At 41.1% G+C, this 24,101-nt stretch overlaps 1 protein-coding gene across 9 annotated transcripts in view; it reads right to left on the bottom strand.

The window, feature by feature from the left end:
- LOC133487245 (plakophilin-4-like) overlaps window positions 1–24,101 on the bottom strand; it is a 103,895-nt gene that overhangs the window by 14,469 nt on the left and 65,325 nt on the right. For 6 of the 9 annotated variants that reach the window (XM_061793561.1, XM_061793559.1, XM_061793560.1 and 3 more), the window contains 7 exons: window positions 19,362–19,388; window positions 14,357–14,527; window positions 12,526–12,609; window positions 10,560–10,767; window positions 9,398–9,530; window positions 7,681–7,894; window positions 452–635 (listed from right to left, as the gene is read on the bottom strand). In XM_061793561.1, the coding sequence (XP_061649545.1) occupies window positions 452–635; window positions 7,681–7,894; window positions 9,398–9,530; window positions 10,560–10,767; window positions 12,526–12,609; window positions 14,357–14,527; window positions 19,362–19,388 (1,021 nt within the window). The remainder of the gene's footprint in view (window positions 1–451; window positions 636–7,680; window positions 7,895–9,397; window positions 9,531–10,559; window positions 10,768–12,525; window positions 12,610–14,356; window positions 14,528–19,361; window positions 19,389–24,101) is intronic. The other 3 variants (XM_061793563.1, XM_061793562.1, XM_061793564.1) reach the window with 3 other exon arrangements.

Raw genomic sequence — 24,101 nt, 5'->3', positions numbered from 1 at the left:
GTAATACACAGTATTACACAGTATTCCTTGAGAAACAAGTTTAATTAGTTACATGTTCAGGCTTGTAACTCAAAAGAACATTTTTCTCTGTTGAAATGAATGTAAATTACATTAATCCATTCCAATCTTCCCAAAAATACAAACATTTTTGTAATGTGATTATTAATGAGCAATTAAAATAGCAATCTATAACAGCGGTCATGTCTGCTGGCCATGTGGTACCAGGCTGCAGAGACAGGTTTAAAAGACCAAATCTTTTTTTCCGCAGAGACGGGGAACCACCACCCCCATCTGTACTTCTACTTAAGAAGAGAGGGTGAATATTTTTGCCACCTCTGTCTGTCTCTAAAGGCTGTGAGGTTTCATGTTCCATCATTCCACCAGATGAGGCATAAGATAAGTAGTCCACATGGGGGTGCTAGTGTGCCAAGTGTGTGCATCAGGTGGTTACCTCAAGCAACCAGTTGTGTTTCTCAGCACCAGCGACGAGTGAAATTTAAGCTTGTGGTCCTCTTCAAAGGGGGAGCTGCTCCATCCCGAGTGGGGGATGATCACAGTGTTGGTCAGGGTGGTCAAGGCATCGCGGATGATTGTCATCTTGACGGCGTCGCATGATGACAGGTTCCACAGCACCCCTGCAGAGACGTCACACATAAACACGGTCAAGTAAGGGTTGGAGACAAGTGGGGGCTGAGACAGATGCACGCAAGCCTTCAGGATATGTCAATTGTCGTGTGCACTTATGGGGGAACCTGACACAGATGGGCTGACAATCTGGGCTTTAAATAGCTGTGTGAGGCTGACCAAATGCAAACAAAAAAGCAAAAACACATGCACAGAGCGTAATTGGGAAGTTTTAAATGGGATATTTCATGCAAATGTGACTTTTTGCATGATAACCACCCCCCACACTTGAGTTTCTCCACTCATGATAATAATTAGCTTGACAGGGCGAAGATCCAGATCTACTTTCAAGTGATCTACTTACAGTGTTCTCCCGCATGTTCGCAGATTTAAAACAAAATAAAAAATCTATCCACTTTTATTGGCTGAAATTTTTGTGTTCAGGCCAAAGCCCTGCCGAGTATAAAAGTAGTGCTTTGCTGCCATCTTGTGGCATCTGTAGGTAGTTATATATAGCTATAGGCAATTATAAACAATTTTAGCGGAGTATTAGTACTAATTTTAGTACTCGCGGATTTGGACAATTCGATATGCTAAAGACATAAATCTGTGTCGCCTTCGAAATGGCAGAATCCCTACACGCCCCTTCCAACTCCCAGAGTTTGTACTTCAATTCCAGATACAGCCATATGAGCGCACAGTGCTACCAAACATATCATTATCCATCCATCCATTTTCTGAGCCGCTTCTCCTCACTAGGGTCGCGGGCGTGCTGGAGCCTATCCCAGCTGTCATCGGGCAGGAGGCGGGGTACACCCTGAACTGGTTGCCAGCCAATCGCAGGGCACGTATATACAAACAACCATCCGCACTAACATTCATACCTACGGGCAATTTAGAGTCTCCAATTAATGCATGTTTTTGGGATGTGGGAGGAAACCGGACTGCCCGGAGAAAACCCACGCAGGCACGGGGAGAACATGCAAACTCCTCACAGGCGGGGCCGGGGATTGAACCCGGGTCCTCAAAACTGTGAGGCTGACGCTCTAACCAGTCGGCCACCGTGCCGCCACATATCATTATTTTAAGTTAATTTAAAAACGTGAGCCTAGATTGAAGATACATTTCTTCAGCAAGCCTCCTCCAACTGCATGTTATGTGACTACATTTTTTAACGTTTTCATCTGACCAGAGTGAGTAAAACTGTGGCTACTGCTAATGCTAATATGAGAAGAGTGGAGCGGAGGAAACATGGCTAGTATGACTAATATCCCTGAAACTGCGGACCCGCAAAGCTTATTTAGGTCAGCAATATGGAAACATTTCAGCTACCTGGTTCAGAACTGAGATGGATCTTTTGAAAACTAACATGAATTAAGGTATAGAGTGAGGGTGGGGAACCTTTGGCTCGTGGGAAACTTTATGGTCATTTATTGTATTTTCATTTAATTTCGTATGGCTCCTAGAGGGTGTTATAAAAACAGAAATGGCCCCTGGTGGGAAAAAGGTTCCCCGCCTCTGTCTGTATATTAGACATTCACATCCATCTTCCACATCACAGGAGAATACCTCCAAGGAGAAAAATGGAAACAAGAAAGTGAACAAAGGGCATGGCTCCAGCATAAGAAATGAAACATAAATAATGTAAGTCTTTCAAAAATGGTGCCCTCCTTCCACTCAATTCAAATAGTTTTGTGGTAGCCACTGGTAGTCATGCAAAGTCCTTGGCAGTCTTTGATGCTGCATCTGTCAGGGATTAGCCTGTATGTAGCATGTTCCTTTAATTAGCTGCCTCTCGCTGCCAGGCTTACGCTGTGGCACAGTCTGACTTCTGTGGAGCACCAGTAACATTGGAGAAGGAATGTTTTGCAAATAAACAGCGGAGAAGGCTTGCATAACAATATGACAGCAATACGACAAAGCACAACTAAATAAACATCACGGGAAAGTCAGACTGAAATCCTATAACTACTACAGTGATCACGCACTATGTTGACGTTCCCTATTCACGCCCCCGATATAACCCTATATTTTTAAGCGATCATGTTTCATGTTTTTTTTCCTAGTGTAAAGTCAAGTCTGGATTTAGAGTTGTGTGCCTTCAGTGTACTACCACGTTGTGCCACAACATGCCGAACAGCGTTGAGGTCTACTGGAAGACATGCAGCATAATTAACAGCAAGAAGAAAAGACAGAGAAGGTGCCCAACTGAGCTCCAGTAACAGTCATTGTTCCCACAGTGCAGTGTTCTTGTATGCTCTGTTTGTATGTGTTGCTGCTCCGTGTGCTAAAGTAGCAGTTTTAAAAGGCTTAAAATTATTGTAACATTTACAGCAGAATTTTCGTCAGCCTGTCTAACGTGTTTTGCAATATATGTTAGCATTGAGTTGTCAGTTTTACAGTAAACTTCAACTGGTAATGACAACTATAAACAGTTTGAAGTCAACACACTTTGCCTCATATTTGGAGAACTGTGCGAGCGAGTAGTCTTCTTTGCTTTTCCTCAAATTGATGTCCTATTACAGTCTCCCATTTCTTCATATCAAAAGATTGAGAACAGGCACTCAGAAATGTGTTAAGCATGATTAAATGTGTTTAAAAAGTGTGAAAGTGGTAAAACTTTATTAAAATGTTTTTCCATAGTCTTTTTATAAATATACCTATCATGGGTGGGTGTCGAAGATATCCCCTACGAAAAACTAGGGTTCACTTTTTAATGTTAACTGTGTTTATATCCTCTCAGTTCATAGTAAGCCCTTCTCCTCTTTAATTTAACCAATAAAAATGATAATACTCTATAATACGGTCCCAAATCCCATTTACACATAAACAAACACATTCATAGACGCAGCCGGAAACTACGTGCCTGCCAAGAAATGCCTCTTCAAATCCAAAGTGCTTTAAATCCATTAAAAGCCTTAAGTACAGGCAGAGTATTTTGTCATTTCATTTTGACTAAAACATCAAACACAGCTTAACTCTTACTACGTTCTCAGAAGTTCACATAGAGGATGTACCCCGCCTCAGAGCTTGCATGCTGTGTGCGCGTGGCTGAAGAAAATTGAGCTCATGTCTTTGCTCAGGAAGTTGGATACATTTCCATCAAATAGGTTACGTTGGGGTGCATTCCAAGACCAGGTACCAAGCCACCAGGGTGATTCGCAGATGGTGTGTTTCGTTCAGGTGTTTGGTTGAGACCACCCCTAAGGTAACCTGGCAGGGAGTCACATCTTCATCATTGAATGTAAAGATTGTCAATGGCAAAGCCACGGTTTCAGGGTTGTTGGACCGCCCCAAAAAGAGTTTGATACAAAGTCATGCCAAGGATTTTTCTCAGGAACTTGGTACGAAAGGAGTACAGTCAGTGTGTAAGGTGTTTAAGGTCACTGGTTAATGTCAAGGTCTTGCAGCCAAATAGTCCCCTAGCACCGGGACCTTAAAGACCTTCATCCTTGAAGGTAAATCTCTGGAATGTTAAACACTTACACTAATTCAGCAATGCCATTACTCCACCATGCTTGGTTGAGGTGTTTATGGAATCATGGATTCAGGGGCATAGAATGAGACTTGTATTTGGATTTGTCCTTCTGGGACGTACAACGTACCATCAGGGACTTGGTACCATAAGAGTCCAGTCAATGTCTAAGGTCACTAGCGTCTATAAAGAAAGACCAGGAGCACCATAACTCTGCAGCACATAGAGCTATCTTGTTTAAGAAATGCGCGATATCAATAAATAACATTTGCTTTGCTTTACAGCTGAGTCGTGGGGTGTGAATATGTAGACTGTCAAACGTAAATAGTTACTTCCTGCTCAAGGGTGTTCACATTCATGTTGAGGGAAATCAAGAATTCTCAGGACAGGACAATTTGACTCCAAAAACCACTCACCTGCTGCTATGACTCTTCACACCCCCTCTGATATCAATGAACATCATCACTAGGGTCGCGGGCGTGCTGGAGCCTATCCCAGCTGTCATCGGGCAGGAGGCGGGGTACACCCTGAACTGGTTGCCAGCCAATCACAGGGCACATAGAAACAAACAACCATTCGCACTCACAGTCACGCCTACGGGCAATTTAGAGTCTCCAATGAATGCATGTTTTTGGGATGTGGGAGGAAACCGGAGTGCCCGGAGAAAACCCACGCAGGCACGGGGAGAACACGCAAACTCCACACAGGTGGGGCCGGGGATTGAACCCAGGTCCTCAGAACTGTGAGGCTGACGCTCTAACCAGTCGGGCCACCGTGCCGCCCCTAAGACTAACAATGCCCATAAATCATCCCTGACAGTTAGTAAATGTCAGGTTCTCAGGCTTGTTCTCTGCTCGTGACATGTTCACAGGTGGCTTGACCCGCTTTAGAAAAACTCTGTTCGTGTGTTTAGCTTAGGTCAATGTTATGACACCCAAGACCAATTGTGTGCACAGAGCAAAGCTCGAGAGGGCAAAGGAAGGGGAGTTAAAAGGCAACAGCTGTAGGCACTGAGCCATGAACAAAAACAACTTCAAACTGGCTAGGTCTGTTTTGCCTATATTCCACAGTACAATTAGCATGAAGTGGAAGGTCTATTAGGTGGTAATTTGTTGACTTGCTTCCATTTACCAACAACTGGCTCACAATTGAGTTGGGATTTGGCTTCTGTCTTAAAAAACAACCACAAAAAAAGGCACACTCCCCCTTAAGCATTCTGGGAGCGACGCCACTACTTTTACCTTGAGACATAGACATGTTAAGTCTGCCGTTAGTGAGTGAGCTTTTGGCAGGTTGGAGATTATGCATGGTTTAAAGCGCGTGTAGATGTCGACACGACAGACAATCACGTTGTTTTCATCTGCAACACAGGTGGCATAAATCTGTTTAAATTCCACTCAAGCATTAAATGTATTTAAAGTTATACTCACCAAACAATCTACAAACATTTGAATCCGGTAGACCGTCTACAAGTATCTATCTACTCATATCTCTAAAACTTTTGTAAAATTCAGAGTTCAACGAATCGGAGAAATTCTAAAGTTGCGCACACACAAAAACAATTTTTTTTGTGGGCGTTATTCATGGCATCATGCATCTTGTATCTAAAAGATAAATGTTATATGTTTTGCTTTTACTTTGGTTTTTTGAATATTCTAAGACTTTCTCTGGGCTAATCTTTCATAATTGTGTAAGTCACTCTGAATTATCTTCCCAAACATAACATCGAATATGCTCTAGCTGACTACCATTGTTTTCTTTTATCCCAGGAAAATGGTCTTGTCTGAATTTAGCATCCTGTTTTAATCCAACAGGAACGCTAAACCCAACCAAACATTCTCAACAGTCAAATCAGTCGTTAGTCAATATTTACCAATTCACATACTGTACGTGAGACTTACAGTTACGCAGACGTCACTCATGAAGAACTATCTACAGCATATATTCTTTCACTAAATATATATTGTACATATTGTATTTGCATGTTCACCTCGTGTCTGCATGAATTGGGCATAATTAGATATGTCTACATACATTTTGGTGATGACTGATCACAGTTTTGTGACATTAAGCGACGTTACGCATTTTTCTCTATAGTGAGCATAAAGACACTACTTCACAACTTTCCACAACTGGTGACCTGGACTCCCAGTGACGTCACCAGGCCAGCGAGATAGGGGTCTTAGTAAGTCATGTAAAAGGCGCTTACTTAAATTTTGATTAACTAATGTTATTTTTTTCTGACGCTAAATAAAGAAGTGTTAAGTTTTTCATGTCAAACCCCGCCAACAAAGTATACTACAGAACTGTGTTAGTATGTCCTTTTTTTCTTGAAAAGACTGTAACCATTGGACCTGTAACCTGAAACAGTTGGAACATGGGTTGCAGCTGAGCAAAAACAGCTGAATCAACCACCTGGGAGCCAAATGGCTTGGCTTGCTCATTTCTGCTCCACCCTGATCCCAAACAGTGCAGACTAACTGCATGTTTGCTGGGCTCAGACGACAAACAAAAGTGAGACGCGCATAATCCAGGGCTGTCTGTTCTGTCTGCTTTAGAGGATGAAACTAGAAGACGAGTCCTTGTAGTAAAAACATAAATCCCGTGAAAAGGTGCAGCGCAACATCATGTCGAACACAATCTGTTCTTCCAATTTGCTCTGAATTAAACACTTATAATTTAAATAATCTGTTCCAATAAAACTGTCTGCGACTGTCACAAAACCTTAAAAATTGCACAAAGGTTTAACATTTTGATTCCTATTTCAATACTGCTTATCGATCTGATTCCTTATTAATTCTCTAATTGATTGTCATTAGGTTTCCATCGCTTCATTGAACGGTAACAAAACAAACATGTAATAAGCACATTTATACACAAGCTGCTGATGTCCACAACTCACACAGCAGAGAGGGTTAACCAGTAAAGAGCAAGCTCTACTCACATTCGCTGATGCTCACGTTATTCACCAGGCTAGGCCTGGCCTGTTGAAGTCATACACACTCAAAAGTCACATGCACTTTATTGTGTTCATCCATCCATCCACCCATTTTCAACACGGCTTATCCTGGTTATGGTCGCGGGGCGCTGGAGCCTATCCCAGCTGACTTCGGGTGAAAGACGGACTACACCCTGAACTGGTCGCCAGTCAGTCGCAGGGCACATATAGACACGGACAAGCTCCACTAGCTCCACCCCTGGTCATCATGGTAACTAAAATACTTGGCATTTGCATGAGACAGAACGATTTGAATCAGAAGTGTGACAAGTGGATATTAAGTGTTCTGTAATTATTTATCCTTTGTGTGTGTATTTGGGCAGACAAATATTAGAGACTTTTTATTGCGGCACCAAGCAACTGTTAAAAACTGTACAGAAAAAATTGCATATGTTTCATGTAAATCAAATGCAACCAAGATCATGTAAGCATTTGTGCAATCAAACCAGACTTTAGTAAGGGTTAAAGGTAAGAGAAATTGCCAGCCTGCAATTTCGCTGTTCAGTCAAACAATTCCAAATCTTAAAAAAATCAACATGCCAAATCAAGCAAGCCACTGAAAAATGGATACTTGCTGGCTCACCTGTTACGAGCTCCCGCACCTCTGCGTCGACACTCTTCCTCAGCAGTCGAAGCAGAGCTGGAATGCCTCCCGCGTTCCTTAGAGCGATCTTGTTTTCGTCCATTACTTTTCCATATACAAGGTTCCTCAGAGCTCCACAGGAGTTCCTCTGGACCTCCAGGACTTTGTGGTCAAGCAGGTCGACCAGGTGTTTGACGCCGCCGAGCTGACACACCTGCAGGGAGTCACAAGAATGACCGGTTAAGCATAAAAATATCAGTGTTAGATCAAATTCTACAACCCCAATTCCAATGAAGTTAGGACGTGTTAAATATAGGGTTAAAAACATAATACAATGATTTGCAAATTTGACCTATATTTAATTGAATACACTAAAAAGACAAGATATTTAATGTCCAAACTGATAAACTTCCAGTTTTTTCCATCCATCCATTGTCTTCCGCTTATCCGAGGTTGGGTCGCGGGGGGAGCAGCCTCAGCAGGGAAGCCCAGACTTCCCTCTCCCCAGCCACTTCCTCCAGCTCTTCCAAGGGGATCCCGAGGCATTCGCAGGCAAGCCGAGAGACGTAGTCTCTCCAGTGTGTCCTGGGTCGTCCCCGGGGTCTCCTCCCGGTGGGACGTGACTGGAACACCTCACCAGGTAGGCGTCCAGGAGGCATCCTAAACAGATGCCCGAGCCACCTCATCTGGCTCCTCTCAATGCGGAGGAGCAGCGGCTCTACTCTGAGCCCCTCCCGGATGACAGAGCTTCTCACCCTATCTCTAAGGGAGAGCCCGGACACCCTGCGGAAGAAACTCATTTCGGCTGCTTGTATCCGGGATCACCCAAAGCTCGTGACCATAGGTGAGGGTAGGAACACAGATCGACCGATCGCCTTTCGGCTTAGCTCCTTCTTTGCCACAACGGATCGATACAAAGTCCGCATCACTGCAGACGCTGCACCGATCCGCCTGTCAATCTCCCGTTCCATTCTTCCCTCACTCGTGAACAAGACCCTAAGATACTTGAACTCCTCCACTTGGGGCAGGATCTCAACCCCGAACCGGAGAGGGCACTCTACCCTTATCCGACTGAGGACCATGGTCTCAGATTTGGAGGTGGTGATTTCATCCCAGCGAACCGCTCCAGTGAGAGTTGGAGATCACGGCTTGATGAAGCCAACAGAACTACATCATCTGCAAAAAGCAGAGATGCAATTCTGAGGCCACCAAACCGGACCCCCTCTATGCCTTGGCTGTGCCTAGAAATTCTGTCCATAAAAGTTATGAACAGAATCGGTGGCAAAAGGCAGCCTTGGCGGAGTCAAACCCTCACCGGAAACGAGTCCGACTTACTGCCGCCAATGCGGACCAAACTCTGACTCCGGTCGTACAGGGACTGAGCAGCCACTATCAGGTGGTTCGGTACCCCACAATCCCGAAGCACCACCCACAGGACTCCACGAGGGACACGGTCGAACGCCTTCTCCAAGTCCACAAAACACATGTAGACTGGTTTGGCGAACTCCAATGCACCCTCAAGGACCTGTCTCATTATAATCAGCCTCTTGATTACAACCATAACCATGACGTGGCTCGTGATGAAAATAAGTGTGACACCATGCCTTAAAACGTGTTATTGTTAAGCATAACTTGTACAGTATTTGTAATGTGCAGCTATTGTCATAGTTTGTTTCATCAGCCAGTAAAGGCTTTAACGTATGGGACAAGTGCTTACTTCGGCCTTAATTCGGTTATTGCCAAAGCAGAGGTGCTGAAGGTAGGCGGCTGCGTTGGCTTGCACGGAGGAGAAGTGGTGCTGCAGCATCTGAATCACCTCTGTCAGCTCCGGGTCACGCCATGCAAACTCCCTGCAAATAGGTTGAGGGGTAACAGCATGGAAACAGACAGAAATTAGAGAATCCTGGTCGTTTAGCATCGAAAAGTTTTTTTTTTTTTTTTTTTCCTGCTTTCAGCATTTATCCGTAGAGGCCCTTTTGTTCCAGTAGCTAAATGTATCGAGAAATAAAGGTTCCATGCAGGCAATTTTAGTTGTTGTTGTTGTTTGTGTTAGTGTGTGTTTGGTTTCGTACAAGCGAAAGAATAAACCAACATACTCATAATAATTCTGTAAGTGAACACACACATCAGAAATCAAATGAGTATTCAGTACTACTTAATGTGTCTGTTAGCTTAATGCTAACACAATGCAAAACGACATATACGAGCTAATGAGACTAGCATCGATGCTGTGGTACTTATAAGCCTTTAAATCACTATTTGAACACAAGTGGCAAGAACACATGTAGACAGAGCATACATTAGTCACAGCCATATATTCTCTATCCTCTGAAAAATTACTACTGCAGCTTAGATGCGATGCTCTTCTGTATTTCAGTCATATCTACGTGTAGTATGTGTTTGTATTTTACAGCCCCCTGGTGGCCAAGACATGCACACCAGACACGTTGCCCATTGACGAAATGTATGTAATGATTGACAAACTGTTTAATTCTTTACATTCGAATTAATTACGTTATTACGGTATGTTTAAAAAATAGTAAAAACTGTACAGTGATATATTATTAAAAACAGATTTCAAATAATTTTCATTCATTTCAAAGTGGAAAGATGATTTGAGATATGAGTGTTTTGAGGTACGGAATGAATTAAACTCATAAGTCAAGGCATCACTGAATTTATCTTACAAAGCCACAGGGAGCTGCAGTAGAGGGATGAAAGAGCCACTGGTAGCCGACCCCTGCCCTAATACTGTATTGTAGTGTAAAACCGCTCGCTGAGCTGCGCATGTATCATGCAGCATGAAAGGGGCTTTTCCACTAGAATATGACATCACACTCACAAATCAGAAGCTTTGCAAAGGAGGAGCAGAGCCTAACCTGGGGTCCTTCTGGATGCTGTCTATTGAAGGCGAGCGGGTGGGATCATCCATGATAGCAGCCTGCCGACTGTAGTTGGAATCGCATGGCCGGTACTGCGCCGAGCGATACGGATCCGCATAGGTGGATGGTGTGTTAAGAGCCAAGTTGTTTCTTTGGTAGGTCATGGCACTTCGCTGACTGGATGTCCGCTGGAGACTCCCAACTCCTGAGGCCAAAAAAGTAAAGCCCTCAGAAATTCAATCCAAACAAGACTTGCACGCAAATCCAGGTGTGATTGGCTGCGTCTGAAGGTCCAGGTTAAGAATTACAAAGACGCAGCCGCTTTGGCGGACACAGCAGATTCTCAAATCTGGAACCAATTAATGCTGTGGATAAAACACAACTCCCATGGTTTCGCAAAAATGCAACTCCTCTTCTTCAAAAGGCCTGTTTGCTCGTTGTTTTGTTTTTACAAGATTGCGTTTAGCCAGGAGTGCTCCGGCTGCTTTTAGGGAAAACAAAAATCAACCTGCTATGTGATCTGCAAATCCCCTCCTCCGCTCCTCTTTGCTGCCCTGTGCCACCGTATGCTTATAAGATAATCTTGCCAAACACTGCAGAGTGGCAACGTTAAGCCGAGACCTGCCCGAAATAGCCAGATACCCACTTGTAAAGGAGGGAGTGTCTTACGACATGCTGAATAGACGCTTATGCCTCCAGACAAAGTTCTTTCTGACATCTTAACTCCTCTCATTCCCTCTCCCTGGAAGTGATACAATGACCTCATTTTTTTCCATACAATGGCTCACGACTACCAGTAGTGGAAATTAATGGAGTACAAATACTTTGTTACTTTATTTAAGAAGATTTTTCAGTTATAGGTCTGGTAGAATCTTAGCACACGCAGACACAAAATCACAGACTTTTGCGAAATTGCGACAAATTGAGGACTCTGTCACTTGTGATTTGTATGTATATCGCGGTTTTAAAAAGTCACGGTTTTCCATTATTGGCATGAGCTTTTTTTTTTTTTTTTTAAAAGAGTCATCAGTGCAGGCAAAGTGACATGACCCCTCACACTCCTGTTGTGCGTCGTGCCAGCAATCAGTGAGTGTATCAAGGCTTGGTAGAGAAAGGAGATCACATTTATGGGAGTGCCACCCATCACTCTTTGACAAACTCAAGATAACATTAATACAGTATATTACCATAACATTGTCTTGAAATTAATAATTTTTTCACTCTACTTCTACAAGAATCTATTTGGATGAGGGACAGTCAAAAAGTAATGAGCCCAATTTTCCTCTAACTTTATTAATAGCAATAGAATATACACGTAGAAATACAGCCCAAAAAGTGGGGATTTCATTGCTAATTTTCAATATAATCTCCCTTTTTCTCAACACTGCCTGTCCGTCCATGAACAAGGGCATGCATGCCAGCCTTGTAAAATTCAGTAGGTTGCACTTTTTTTTTTTTTTTTTTTTTTTTTTTAACAGCTTGCTTAACTTTTTTGCCATCAGAGAAGTGCTGACCCCTAACGGCTTCTTTTAAAGGTCCAAAAAGGTGATAATCTGATGGTGCCAGATTGGGTGAGTATGGGAGATTGGTTATGGTTGCCCAGCCAAAGGAACTGATGACTTCACAAGCTCCGTTCCTTGTCACGGAGGTTACTCAAAGCAGCCAAATAATTTTGCAACCTTTTGAAAATGTTTAGTTGTCACTCCCCATCCAAAGAAAGAAATTCAAACACAGTTCTCTGCTTCTGACGGGCATCCAACAATGACATTATTTCCAAAATGGCTGAGAGGAAGAGGACAGGCAGTAGTATTTAAACCATAAATTTCCCAAGAAAATCAATTATTAGTACGTTTTGCGCTCTTTACTTTTTAACCCCCTCGTACTTCTACCCAAGTACAGAATGTGAGTACTTTTGCCACCTCTGACGAGTACAGAGCACATAAATAAGCTGTCGCAATCTCGCCTGGGATATGCACAGCATGACTTCTATTGCGCTGGTCAGATCTCCATCGGTTCTGACCACTCCCATGCTCCAACTCCCTCCATCCTACGAGAAAGCCAACATGTCACTGTGAGTTGCTGCTCCAAAAACACAATTTCCTCGCATGGCTGCTCTTGCGTAAGGCCAATATACCAGATGATTAGTATACACATAGTGTACACTAAATGCAATTCTAGTGTCACTATTTTTGATTTAAGCTCACATTTATTTTTCATTCAAGGATCAATATCGATAAAAAGCACCCATTTGCACAGATAAGGTACACAGAACAATCTTCCACTCCATGGTTATAAATCAGAACAATAAAAGAAAGAAAGGATCTAGGGCTAGGCGATGTTTTTTTTTCTTCAATTCTTTAATAAATAATAAGTGAACATTTTTCAAATCAACCCAAAAAGCTTACATATGAAATAGAAAAAGGATTATTTTTGTTTTAATTTTAATGTAGTTCATTTTAATTAGTTTTGTGAATGGACAATTCAATTTCAGTTAGTTTTATATATACTTTTTATTGTATTTTTATTTTCATTTCCATGTACCCACATTTGTTTTCCAATTCTAGTTATCATTACTGCATTAATTTTCATTAAATATAAAAATCTTTGTGGCCCATCTCTAGAATGAACAAAAGAAAGACAGAAAAAACTGAAAACAAATCAGGCTTACAAAGGCTTACTTTACATTACTTGCCTCACACCTCCTACCCAGTTGCTTTTTTTGTCAATATATGTAGCAGGCTGCAGCCTGCAACACAGTACGGCGGCCTGTCTGTGGGGTTTCTTCACAGTTATCAATTGCTATTATTAGGAGACTTATCGGTTGTAATCAAATCTTCAATGTGCCAAGGAGGCAACAGTGCAGGGTGGAGGTGGTGCATGGACAGAGTTTTCTAATTGAATTAGTTGTCAACAATATATATCTTGGCTGCCGGGCGGAAACCTCGTACTGTATGTCCAAATATGGTCAATTTAATATTTTTTCACAAGTTAATACGCTTGGTCTGCCCTCACTTCATCTGTTATTTTTACGCATTATTAACAAATTTTAAGTGTTGAAAATAGCTTTAGAGCAAATCAATTAACTCTCTTGAACACTTGAAGTGTCAGAGAGGTTTTGTAAAACTCTGCGTCTTCCTCTGTGGCAGTTGTGTGGCATTGTGCAGCCTCAAGATTCAAAGTCTGGATGTTTTTCAGACAATAATAATTCAAAATAGTTCATTTCGATACATTTGAGTAGGCCTGTTTAATTAGTCAGCAGTCTGATTCATTGCATTCATTGCTCATGACTTTCAGCTCTTTGAAAAAGAGTTTGGGAAGCGGATGTAAAAACAGAAGGCTGGAATGGATTAATGGCAGCCACATTCATTTTAATGCGAAAAGATGATTCGAGAACTGTTTTGAGTTACGAACATAGTGAAGGAAAAAAAAAAAAAAAAGAATCGTACCTCAAGACACTACTTGTATGTGTAAACAGCCACCTGGTAACCACGCTACTTTCCAGAACAGCCAGTATATAAATCAGGTAATAGTTGCCTATGGCAGCGCGACATAACAATAATACCTGCCTGGTATGTTGTGGCTAGGCCTTTTGTGCCCTGTGCTGGAGGGAGCGAACGCGAGAAAGAAAATAGCAAGGTACAGAAATATTGAAAGGCACATTTGTGGTGCTGAAGGCAGACAGGCTGTGATATTGTGTTCCTCAATAACAATGCACCTTGAGTCTCCTGACACCAGTGCCAACAACGTAGACGTATGCCTGCGAAAATGTAGCGTCTAATTTTCGTGTGTCAAACCTGAGGCGCTCCTGCAGATGGTGCCCTGTTGCGTGTGGCCTGGGCTGATGTACAGGGGGGCCTGGAACATGCGGTCCTCAAAGATGGGTGCAATACAACGCTCTGGGGATATGGTGGACCTCAAGTCCTGGCCCAACTGACTGTGCTGACTGGCATATGGGTTCCGCATGCCTAAAAAATACAAATGAATGGGTATAGATTGGAATGAGAAGATCTAATAGTGGTGAGGTTTGCTTTGCTTTCACACGGCGAATAATGAAAAACAAAAACAAGAAAAAAAAAATTACAAAATATGTATTTAAAATTGCCACATCAGCAACACGCAATACACCGTGAAGCCTAAAGGACCGGTACACAGTTGCCGAGTAAGTGCTCACTGAGCATTTCATCAGCTTCCGCACGCTTCGTGGCTCCACTCCAACTGTACAAGCTCACATTGCCGCCATTTTACCGTGCACAACAAACAAAAACAAGGGTTTCTTATTATTGGCAGAGAAATGTCATTGTACAGTGGTGCCTTGAGACACCAGTGACATGACTTGCGAGTTTTTTGAGATACGTGAACAATTTTCTGTTGCTTATGTTGTGCTGCATCTAACCCTTTAAGCAATGGACTAAACACAAACGGTGCAGCAACACAAGTAAACGGACAATCTAAAAGTATTCACAGTCTACGATGAATGACTAATATTACTGCCATACTGATGAGGAGTTGAGACATCTAAATGAACAGTATATCTGTCTGTCTGTTTCATACTCCCCACAGGTGGCAAAGGCGAGCACACCACAAGTAGCAGCACAATGGCTATTCAATTGATGCAGTATGACAAAAACTGTTAAATTATTTTTCATTATAATTAATTATGTAATTGCTGTGTGTTTTTATAAAGTGAAATAATATGAATAACAATACATTGCTGCTTATTGTAAAGCAATACAATTAATCCGTCAACTTCTATTAGAAAACACATAACAGTACAGTACAGTACGGTACACAGTAAGACATAAAAGGAAAGTACATCAGGAAAATCATTTACATTTAACGACCATAATTAGTTTTTACCAGATTCCCGACTCAACAACAATCTAAGAATGTTCACCTGCACTGTCCAGTATGAAGGTATTTAATTCACAATTTTGGGCGAAAACGTTTCTGAATCGACAAACAAAGGTAATTTGCATGTAGTGCAGCGCTGAACTCTCTTTTCTTCTAAGCACAACAGGTTTAAAATATCATCTCAAAGTAAAATGTGGTATTATGTGTGGTTAAGTTGGCGCCTGTGATTAATCACGATTAATGAAATTCAAAAGTGGGATTTAAAATGTATTGATTGACAGCCCTATTCTGAACACAAACATTGCTAGAACAAATAAACATAGCCCATATGACAACAGTCACAGGTATATATTTGTTATCCTCTACGAAGAACGACCACACACACACACACACACACACACACCAAGTTCAAACACATTTAAACTTTCAACACATTAAAAGCTGGTAAAATAAACTTTTTAAACATATTGTAAAGATTTAAGCAAAGAAAAAATGGAATTGTAATCATAAAATGTATAGAAAATCAATCAGCCACTCTGCCAATCGCTTAAATTTCAGTTGGCTCAAAATGCTGCTGCTCGGCTCTTAACTGGAGCACAAAAGAGGGAGCACATACCTCTAATTCTGCCCTCCCTCCACTGGCTGCATCTGCATTTTGGAATTTGTTTCAAGATTATTTATTCTTTTTTTGAAATCTCTAAAAGGTCTTGCCCCACTTCACATCTCAGAGCTACTCCATCCGGTGCCTCAGGTCAGCTGACCAGCTGCTTCTTGAGGTATCGAGGTATGCAGAGCTTTACATGTCCCAGGCTGTGGAATAACCTACCTTAGGCACATTAGAGAAGCCCTTCACTGTCCATTTTTAAATCTTGTCTAAAAACCCTTTTTTTTTTTTTTTGGGCTTTCAACTCTACAGACTCTTCACCTGTATTAGTATTTTATTGTTTTTCACACAGATGTTATTCTACCTTTATTTTTAATCTTATTATTATTCCGCCTCAGTTTTTAACGGGCTTCTCCTTCGCCATCGGATTCACTCCGTTCGAACGTCAACATGTTCGAAAAATTCACGGTGGCATTACTCATCTAAGCCGCAACATTTTTACATTTCCCACAATTTCATTTTTTGCACCAAAAAATTTGCCCATTCATTTCCAAAGGTACATTCAACAAAACACATTCACGTCGTTCCAATTCCAAATTCCAAATGTTCAGCTCATTTAATTCACCTTGGGATCGATTTTCAGAATTCAGAAATTTCACCATTTTCGCCAAATTTTTCCACTTTTTGACCCACAAAATTTCCAAATTAGGACATATTCTATATTTTTTACTCCTGCTCCAACATTTCTCAACTGATTTGCACGGTTTCAACTTCTACGTGTTCAGCTCATTCTAGCCATCCTGTTAACCAATCCGATCACCCAAATTTCACCAATTTTCAAAATAAAAGCCCAAAATTCAACATTTTTACAAATGTAGCTACAGTTTCCTTATTTCTCAACCGATCCGCACCGTTTCAACTTCTATGTGTTCAGCTAATTCTAGCCTTCCTGTGAACCACTCTCATACACCTAATTTCACAAATCTTCAAAATAAAAGCCTGAAATTCATATATATATATATTTTGTTTTAATTTAGCTACAGTTTCCTTATTTCTCAACCGATTCACACCGTTTCAACTTCTACGTCTTCACCACATTCAAGCATTTCAGCATTCACACGCAATTTCACAGTCTAGTTTGTTTTATTGTTTTAATTGTTTGAGATTTAAATATTTTTTATGTTTCATTTTTTTATATGTACAACACTTTGTTCCAGCTGTGGCTCTTTTTAAAGTGCTTTATACATAAAGTTGAGTTAAGCGAAGTAGGTCATACTTTACTGTATAATACTTTAATGTATTATCTGCATTTTGAAACTGTACCTTTAAGAGGCGGGGCATGGTTGGGTGCTGTTGTCAAGTCTCTGTGTGAATGTCGGGGCACGAGCTGTGGCTGACAGCAGGGTGCTCATTGTGTTTGTGTTTCACTGTTCTCCCGGCATTCAACAAGTAGCTGGAAAGTACATTGGTGAGTGTGACTCTGCTTTCCCACATGCGAGGGCATCAGAGCAAGTAAGTATACTGTCAAAAAAAAAATGGCATTCTCAATAGGAGAAGATGGAAGGTGGCAGGTGAAGGGGACTAACGGGGTGTGAAGAAAATCAGAGTTGAGTTGTAGCAAAGTGTGAGAGCCAAAGCATCCTCTGGATCGACAGTGACAGCAAATTACCAAAAGACCAAAAGCAGAGGTAAGACTTGTGCCACACTAGTGCGCTTGAGCCAAGGCTCCAAAGTTAGGTCAATGTGAAAAGTTAAAGGAAAGGAGAGGAAGTGGGGGACCCCAGTGCACTCCCATCAGGATTTGTCAGATGGGTGAACAGCTGCAGTGAGTGGCACAGCTTGTGGACCATCCAACATCAACACCCAATGGAAGAAGTAATGTGCACCAACGAATAAAGATTAAGAGACAAGGGCGCAAAAGAGGTATGCTACGACAGGTGGAGAGCAAAATGTGGAAATGTATGTGCTGCTCGCACCAGTACAGCACCGTGCTTGTTAATGTAATCCCGGATGACCAGCGTAACCTGGTTTCGCACAGAAGCCTGCTTACATAAGTGCTTGTCAAACCATTTACAAGGACTGGTAACCAAATACCTGTAGTGTTATTACCAATGCGGGTTTGAGATGCTCAACGACATCATCAGAGGATGTAGTAGAATTTAACACAAAAAAATATCTCATTGGAATTAGCGTGAACCCCCACGGATTCGCAGTACGCTATTTGCAAATGTATTGGAACCTATCCTTAGCCATTTCCTGAAATACTTTACCATTCTTGTGCTTTCTTCTAGCAAGTTCTAAGATGCCACACGATGGCACAAAAACCCTGGCTCACAGGAAAGTAGTAAATGGCGTTAAAGAAGTACAGTGGAACATCGATAAAACATATAACGGATATCGGATAAAACGGATCGTCGGGACTGAACACTGTGTCCAAAAATGTTTTCCATTTGTCACTTAAACTGCCATTGACAAAGTCTGTTAGTTCCAGAATTGGCCGCTGTTGTCTTCTGGTGCTGCGGAGCAATGCAGGGAGAGAATGGGACTGACGTATTTCCGGGTCACAGATATATAAAAAATAATAATACTAGATCCAATTCCAAAAGACGTGCCTCCCGTACCTACGTGGCTGCCCTGTTGAATGTGGGGCATTGATGTGGCGGCCATGTCACGATGGTTATATCTACGCAGAGTGCAGCGGGGTTGGGGGGGTAGAGATATCCTGGAGCAAAGTATTTCTGTTATTAGCACATAATGTTATGACTTTATTTATGACCAAGTATACGAAATAATGACTATTATGTGCTTTTATAATTACTGCAGTATTTTAATTTCGTGTAACAACTTCATTCTCACATTAATTTTTTTCTCATGATATTATGACTTCATTTGTGAAAAATTCCAGCACCATTCTTCAAAATTGTGCTCATAGAATTAAAACTATTCTCGTGAAATCATTACTTTATTCTTGTGAAATATGATTTCTGTAAAATGACAACTTTTCAAATACTATTAAAGCTTTATTCCTGTAAAACTTTGACATTATTCTCATAAAATTTAATTAATTAATTTGACCCTGAAAGAAAATATCAGTGGAAAAAACTTGATATTGTCTGTAGTGTTCAACCCGACAGGTATACTGTACAGTATTCCCTGTGAGGCCATGTAGCTCAAAATGATGCTGACATCTCAAACTCTTGCATGCTGTGGTCAAATGGCAGAAATGGAGCTGGGGATTGAGGCGGTAACAAACTGGGCCACAAAGGACAGCCATGCACACATGCGGCAACGGCAGCAGGCAACACACACACGCACACACACACATGGACGAAAAAGAAGTTCACCTTGAACGTCATCATCCACCAGAGCTTCTGAAGATATCCCCAGGCAGCACAAAGTCAAGCACACAGTCAGTTCACCTTACAACATCAGGGTTTCAGAAAGAGTTGTTTTACCGCATAACACACTTTGCGATAAAAATGGGTTCACTGTTTTTCATCAAAAAGCCTACATCTTTTCCAAAGGGATATAATGGAGGTAATACAGTTTCCATACTGAGATCTATTCTTGTTTCTGTCAGCTTGGAAACAAAATATTGTTTTACATTGCTCCCCCCTCCGCTATATCGTGGTTCATACTACATTGGTACCTTGACTTACGCAATGCAAAACATTATACAACCCCAATTCCAATGAAGTTGGGACGTTGTGTTAAACATAAATAAAAACAGAATACAATGATTTGCAAATCATGTTCAACCTATATTTAATTGAATACACTACAAAGACAAGATATTTAATGTTCAAACTGATCAACTTTATTGTTTTTAGCAAATAATCATGAACTTAGAATTTTATGACAGCAACACATTCCAAAAAAGCTGGGACCGGGTCATGTTTACCACTGTGTTACATCACCTTTTCTTTTAACAACATTCAATAAACGTTTGGGAACTGAGGACACTAATTGTTGAAGCTTTGTCGGTAGAATTCTTTCCCATTCTTGCTTGATGTACAGCTTCAGCTGTTCAACAGTCCGGGGTCTCCGTTGTCGTATTTTACGCTTCATAATGCTCTACACATTTTCAATGGGAGACAGGTCTGGACTGGAGGCAGGCCAGTCTAGTACCTGCACTCTTTACTACGAAGCCACACTGTTGTAACACGTGCAGAATGTGGTTTGGCATTTGATATAAGCAGGGGCATCCATGAAAAAGACGTTGCTTGAATGGCAGCATATGTTTCTCCAAAACCTGTATTTACCTTTCAGCATTAATGGTGCCTTCACAGATGTGTAAGTTACCCAAGTCATTGGCAGTAACACAGCCCCATACCATCACAGATGCTGGCTTTTGAACTTTGCGTCCATAACAGTCCGGATAGTTCTTTTCCTCTTTGGCCCGGAGGATACGACATCCACAATTTCCAAAAACAATTTGAAATGTGGACTCATCGGACCACAGAACACTTTTCCACTTTACATCAGTCCATCTTAAATGAGCTCGGGCCCAGAGAAGCCGGCGTTTCTGGGTGTTGTTGATAAATGGCTTTTGCTTTGCAGAGTAGAGTTGCAAGTTGCGCTTACGGATGTAGCTCCAAACTGTATTTGCTGACATTGGTTTTCTAAAGTGCTCCTGAACCCATGTGGTGATATCCTTTACACATTGATGTCGGTTTTTGATGCAGTGCCGCCTGAAGGATCGAAGATCACGGACGGGCATTCAACGTTGGTTTTCGGCCTTGCCCCTTACATGCAGTGATTTCTCCAGATTCTCTGAACCTTTTGATGATATTATGGACCGTAGATGATGAAATCCCTAAATTCCTTGCAATTATACTTTGAGGAACATTGTCCTTAAACTGTTCGACTAGTTTCTCTCGCACTTATTCACAAAGAGGTGAACCTCGCCCCATCTTTGCTTGTGAATGACTGAGCAATTCAAGGAAGCTCCTTTTATACCCAATCATGGCACCCACCTGTTCCCAATTAGCCTGTTCACCTGTGGGATGTTCCAAACAGGTGTTTGATGAGCATTCCTCCACTTTCTCAGTATTTTTTGCCACCTGTCCCAGCTTTTTTGGAATGTGTTGCAGCCATAAAATTCTAAGTTAATGATTATTTGCTAAAAACAATAAAGTTGATCAGTTTTAAGATTAAATATCTTTGTTGTGTATTCAATTAAATATAGGTTGAACATGAGTTGCAAATCATTGTATTCTGTTTTTATTTATGTTTAAAACAACATCCCAACTTCACTGGAATTGGGGTTGTAGATGGGATAACAAAACAGCGTCAGGGCAGGGCAGGATCAAGTTTTTGGGGTGCTGGGATTGACCAGGTAGTTTGCACAGAGCCTGTGATTATTGTTCTATGCTCTGTATGTGTTTATGCTCTGTGTGTTAAAGTAGCAGTGTTTGAGGGCAATAATCCCTGTAAAATATGTACTGGATTCTGTTAGCCCATCGATGGTATTTCACTTTATATGTTAGCATTAAGCTAGTTTGGGGGTGGACTGCAATTGCGCTGCAATTGACTGGCTGGAGATTAGACAGGCTCCACCTAACGGATTGATAGAGGATAACATACTGTACAATTTCGAACAGACAGGGATAGTATTACTGGGTTCATATAAGATATGACATTCATGTGTTCCTTGAAGAAGTCCTTGCTGCAGGTCATGTACAAAGCACAATGATGCACTGTGATTCATTTGACTTTGCCACAGGCAGCAAGGACAAACAAGACAATAGCTCCATACAAGTAATTTTGTCCTGTGTTATTCTAATGTCACTGTCTATCTTTATGTTGGAATGCAGACAGTTGAAAGAAAGGCACGTGAATGTGGAGGCCAGAGGTGGGCGAAGTATTGCTTGCAGCCCACATATTGTTGGCCTAATAGCATAATTAGCTAAGTCGTGCTTGAACTTTTTCAGAAAACAAGAAAAAAATCAAAACTATTACCTAAACAATATATAGATAGACAGATAGACAGACAGACAGACAGACAGACAGACAGACAGACAGAGCATTGTACACTTGAGACTATGTGATGTCATGGAAACAATGAGTCCTAGCCTTGGAGCAATGTGTCCCTGCAATTTCTCATCACGGAATACAGATACAGTAATCCTCGACTACATCGTAGTTCTTGATTCACGGTTCCACTGTATTGCAGATTTTTATTACAGTTGTTACTCTTTAATCTTTTATACTGTTTGTACAATATTTGTAATATCCATTGTGCTTGCTCTTTATCAATATAATATGTGTCTAGGCCTGCCACGATAGCACATTTCTTTAGAACAGTATATTTTCACAGAAACTTTCAAGATAAACAATAGTATGCTTGATGGTTTTGTTTTTTATGCCACTGACATCATGATATTAGAGCAGAATAAAGACTTGTACACATATTTCAAATTCTGCCCTGGTAATCAAACATAGGAGCACAACTGTGTAATGTTCTCTCATTCACCAAATAAAAGTCAGGCTGCTTTTCACAATAAAAGCAAGTAAGCAAGTAAATAAAAAGAGGAAGTTATATATGTTCAAATAAAGTGCTGAACTTAAGAAAAAATAACGTCTGAGTTTTCTGTTTGGCATCTTGACACAACAGTGAAGTCTCAACAATTTTACACAAGTTTAATTTAACAAATCTTAACTAAACCTTAGAGGTTAGGTTTGTTCATAACCTTTTTTTTGGTTCATAATAGGCGTTTCACATATCATATGCACTTTTAATAAGAACTCCCAGTGGGAACTTCCCACTTAACAGCCTTTGTGCATCTGCACTTAAACAGCTAGTATTTCGGCATTTTGTGACACATTAATACATTAGGTTCATGGTTGTGCATTTATGAGCCTACACCAGCTGACTAGGAACAAGACAAATATTATTTGTACTACTACAAGTTTTGGAAGTATTCAATTTGTTCAAACTAAAATGAAGAAACCTCGAGGAAGAAAAACATTTCCTTCATCTCCCTTCACCTACCTAAACCCTCCTCTGTTTGGGTACATGACGATGCCTCATTTTATATTATTTCTCTCTGGCCACATTTGCCACATTTTTCACCTACTTGACTCAATGTTTTGCCACTCACGGATCATCAGATTGGCCATATGTCAAACAGTGACTACACTGCGCAAAAAGCACACTGTATGTCCCATTATGGTTGCTTACACTGTCCTTATCACGGTTAAAAAAAAAAACATGTTTTTTTTAAAAAAGCCACACCTTCGACAGTACTCATAATTCAAAAAGACACTCCGCAGTCCGCAGCGCTAATGATACGTTAGTAAATTAGACTGACTTTATTCTTGTAAAAATTAAAATTTTACAATTGCAACTATTTTAAAATTAGGATTTCGTTCTCGGCACGGTGGACGACTGGTTAGAGCGTCTCCCTCACAGTTCTGAGGAGCGGGATTCAATCCCCGGTCCCGCCTGCATGGAGTTTGCATGTTCTCCCTGTGCCTGCGTGGGTTTTCTCCAGCCACTCCGGTTTCCTCCCACTTCCCAAAAACAGGCATGGTAGGTTAATTGACAACTCTAAATTGCCCGTAGGTGTGAATCCATTTTCCAAGCCGCTTATCCTCACAGGGGTCGCGGGAGTGCTGGAGCCTATCCTAGCTATCTTCAGGCAGGAGGCGGGGTACACCCTGAACTGGTTGCCAGCCAATCGCAGGGCACATGTAAACAAACAACCATTCGCACTCACATTCACACCTCGGGGCAATTTAGAGACTTCAATTAACCTACCATGCATGTTTTTGGGATGTGTATATATGTAATGAAACTTTATTTTTGAATGCTCACTTTATTATCATAAAATTAAGAATGCCATAAAATTATGACTCCATTGTATTTGTTGAAAGGTTTTGACTTAATCTCGTAAATTACATTCCTTTTTCTCGTAAAATAATATTTTTTCTAGTAATATTACAACTTTGTTCTTGTAAACTTACGAATCTATTTTTCGTAATTTTAGAACCTAATTCTTATAATATTACTACTTTATTAAGAAAGATTGAGCGCACTACTTGGCACAACGTTATCCTCAATAACTAACTTTATTGTCTTA

Source organism: Phyllopteryx taeniolatus, chromosome 12, assembly GCF_024500385.1.
Source record: "Phyllopteryx taeniolatus isolate TA_2022b chromosome 12, UOR_Ptae_1.2, whole genome shotgun sequence".
Taxonomy (NCBI): Eukaryota; Metazoa; Chordata; class Actinopteri; order Syngnathiformes; family Syngnathidae; genus Phyllopteryx; species Phyllopteryx taeniolatus.
The sequence above is the reverse complement of the archived record's forward strand: the minus strand, read 5'-3'. Positions and strand labels throughout refer to the sequence as shown.